Here is a 3,015-nt window from a genome sequence, read left to right as displayed (position 1 = left end):
GCAAGCCCGCGCCTCACCTTGTAGTGCGCCAGCTGCAGGGCGAGCTGCACGAAGGCGTCCGGGCTCGTGCGGGACTTCTTGATCAGCCCCTTCCCGAAGGCGTCGAAGGGGAAGGAATGGAAGTCCACGTCCTTGGCCAGGAGGCTGGCGCTGCTCAGGGACGTCTGGATCACCTCCTGACACTGGGGGGGAGGAGGGAGGGTTTCCCTTGTGGGGGAGGTGCTGACACACACGCAGAGGAGCATCCCAGCGCAGCCAACAGAGCTGTCGCCTGGCGACACAGACGGTGCTTTCTCGTCGGTTCTTTCCATGTGTCTGCCACATGCCCCCTCCTCGAGGCGCCCTGGGGCCCCGCAGGCAGAGCACAGCTGGGACACGGGGCCTCCTGGTTCCCGGTCGGACCCCAGAGGGCACGCCCAGCAGCCGCGGGTGTGCCCTGTAAAACCCATTACTCTACAGGGGCGATCGAGGACCCTTTTAAAAGATGAATGGACTGCGGTCCAACCACACAATGGAAATGAGCTTTCCAGCCGTGAAGGAACGTGGAGGAGCCTTCACTGCAGCCGTGAGGCGGGAAGGCCGCCCGAGGCGCCGGACGCAGCGCTCCCAGCAGAGACGGCGGGAAAGGGCAGCAGAGGGGCCGCAGGGCGGGAAGGCGGGGCTGGGACAGTCCGCCCCGGGCCCTTCGTTTTCTACATCGGAAACGACTTCCAGCCCCCAGTGAGTTCAAATCTGACAACGAAATAGAAAACGTGGCGCAGCCCTGGCCGGGGGGCTGTCAGCTGGAGCATCGTCCCCTACACGGGAAGGTCTGGGGTTCAACTCCCGGTCAGGGCACCTGCCTCGGTTTCCGGTTCAGACTCTGTCCGGTTGGGGCCTATGGGAATCACCTGATCGCTTTTCTCTCTCACATCCGTGTTTCTCTCTCTCTCTCTCTGTCTACCTTCCTCTCTCTGAAATTGATGAGCATGTCCTCAGGCGAGGATTGGAATAAAATCTTAAACCCGGTGACGCCGAGGTCTGCAAGGGTACCTTATGGTATTTCTAAAACAGTTTACAGCCAGGGGATTCTAAAGATGCATTGCTGGACATGGTTCCTTTCATTAAATGAGAAATAAATATTTTTTGCAAAGAAAAAAAAAATTACTTCTTGGGGCCCAGGAATTCCTGCTTGGATTAGACGAGCCAGGATTTGGCATTGCCAGCCCTAAAATTCCTTCCCGAAAAAACCTGTGCTGAATGGACGACATCTGAGAATCTTTAGGAGAAACAAACATGATACGTGAGTGACTTAGAGTATTTCAGCTGTAAGAGGAAGCTAGTCACGCTTTCACTGCGCAGGGTAGCGGCGTCTGAGCTGGAACTCTCCCTGACAATCTTAGCTAAAAGCTCCAAACGGAAGAAGAAGTATTCACTGGGGTTTCTCAGGCACAGGAGCGGGAGCCGCTCCACGGCCTCAGCAAAAATTTGTGAGGCGGACGAATTTCGGCCTCCGTGGTCTCCCTGTGAGCTGCGAGCACAGGTCCCGCCACGGGGACGAGCACCTGTGACCGGCCCACTCACCTCCTCCGGGATGTCCCACTGCAGCCGGCTGGGGGGTGGGATACTCGGGTTGGTGTCCCCCTTACAGTGTCCATCCTCCAAGTAGCCCAGCTGGAAGCTGTCAGTGGCCAAGACGTACTGTCGGGGAAAAGATACACGTGGGAGTCAGAGAAGATGATACAGTCCACAGTGTTAGGGAAAACGTATTTGTCCCACCTGGCCAGGGCGCTCAGTGGTTAGAGTGCCCACCCGAACACGAAAGGGTCGAGGGCTTGATTCCTGGTCAAGGGCACAGGCAGGAGGCAATTGGTCAGTGTGTCTCTCTCACATCGATGTTTCTCTCTCCCTCTCCCCGCTTCCTTACACTCTCTCTGAAGAGCAATGGAAAAAATATCCCCAGGTGAGGATGAACAAAACAAACGAAAAGAAAAAACAAAAACGTATTTGTCCTCCAAAGTAGACAAATCCTTGTTCTTTATAGAGATACTAGAGGCCCAGTGCAGGAAATTCCTGCACGGGTAGGGTCCCTAGGCCTGGCCACAGGACCCACCAAGTCCAACCCTAGATGCACACTCGAGAGAAATGAAAACAGATGTTCACATAAAACCTGTGCACACATGTTCATGGGAGCACTGCTTACAGGATTCAGAATGTGGAAACAACCCAAATGCCCACCAAGCGATAAACTGGATAAAGTGTGGCCTGCCCATACGAAGGAATACTATACAGCCATGAAAAGGGACGAAGCACGGACGCATGCCAGAGCACAGGCAGACCTTGTAAGCACACCAAGTGAAGAAGCCAGACACACAGCCCACACTGTGTGACCTCACTTCTATGGAACGGCCAGAGCTGGCGGATCCAGAGGCAGAGAGCAGGTTGATAGGCCGCCAGGGGCGGGGGCAGATGGGGAGGTCCTTTGGGGGGTGATGAAAATGTCCTGGGATTAGATAGTGCTGATGGTTTGCACAACCACCTTGTGTATATACAAAGCCCACTGAATTATACATTTCAAGAGGGGGAATTTTACAGTCCGTGAATTTTCTCTCACTAAAAAAAATAATAATAATAGTAATTAAAAAAATGGAACCCCTATGCTCAGGGCTTACATGCCAGTGGGGAGGCAGATGGTGAGGGGAATGAGGGCTCCGGGATGGGGGAGCGTGGGGGGCCACGTTCACGGGTGGTGAGTGCCACGCAGCCTGAACAGCACAGGCGGCAGGGTCCTTGCATCTGAGCTGCTGGGCATCAGAGCCGAAAGCCCAGGACATTTAAACATCAAAAACCCACTGATAGCAAACGGGGTGCAGCTCTGACCTTCGACTAGATCTGTTTTTAACTGGCACACAGCGCTGATGGACCTCCACCGGGACGGTCAGCTCCCACCGGTCCCCGTGGGGAGCACCTGGGCCCCCGTCCAGTTCCTGGACTCACAGACCATTCTGTCCGCTGAGCAAGGACAGTTAAATATAC

At 55.1% G+C, this 3,015-nt stretch overlaps 1 protein-coding gene across 1 annotated transcript in view; it reads right to left on the bottom strand.

Moving 5' to 3' along the window:
• Window positions 1-3,015, bottom strand: part of CPT1A (carnitine palmitoyltransferase 1A (liver)) — a 42,223-nt gene that overhangs the window by 7,848 nt on the left and 31,360 nt on the right. Inside the window, exons 12-13 of the mRNA XM_015568949.1 lie at window positions 1,564-1,680; window positions 18-182 (exon numbers count right to left, since the gene is read on the bottom strand). Coding sequence (XP_015424435.1) covers window positions 18-182; window positions 1,564-1,680 — 282 coding nt within the window. The remainder of the gene's footprint in view (window positions 1-17; window positions 183-1,563; window positions 1,681-3,015) is intronic.

The sequence above is a fragment of the Myotis davidii genome, unplaced genomic scaffold, assembly GCF_000327345.1.
Source record: "Myotis davidii unplaced genomic scaffold, ASM32734v1 scaffold425, whole genome shotgun sequence".
Lineage (NCBI taxonomy): Eukaryota > Metazoa > Chordata > Mammalia > Chiroptera > Vespertilionidae > Myotis > Myotis davidii.
Note: the sequence above shows the minus strand (reverse complement) of the source record. Positions and strands in the feature narration are given on the sequence as shown.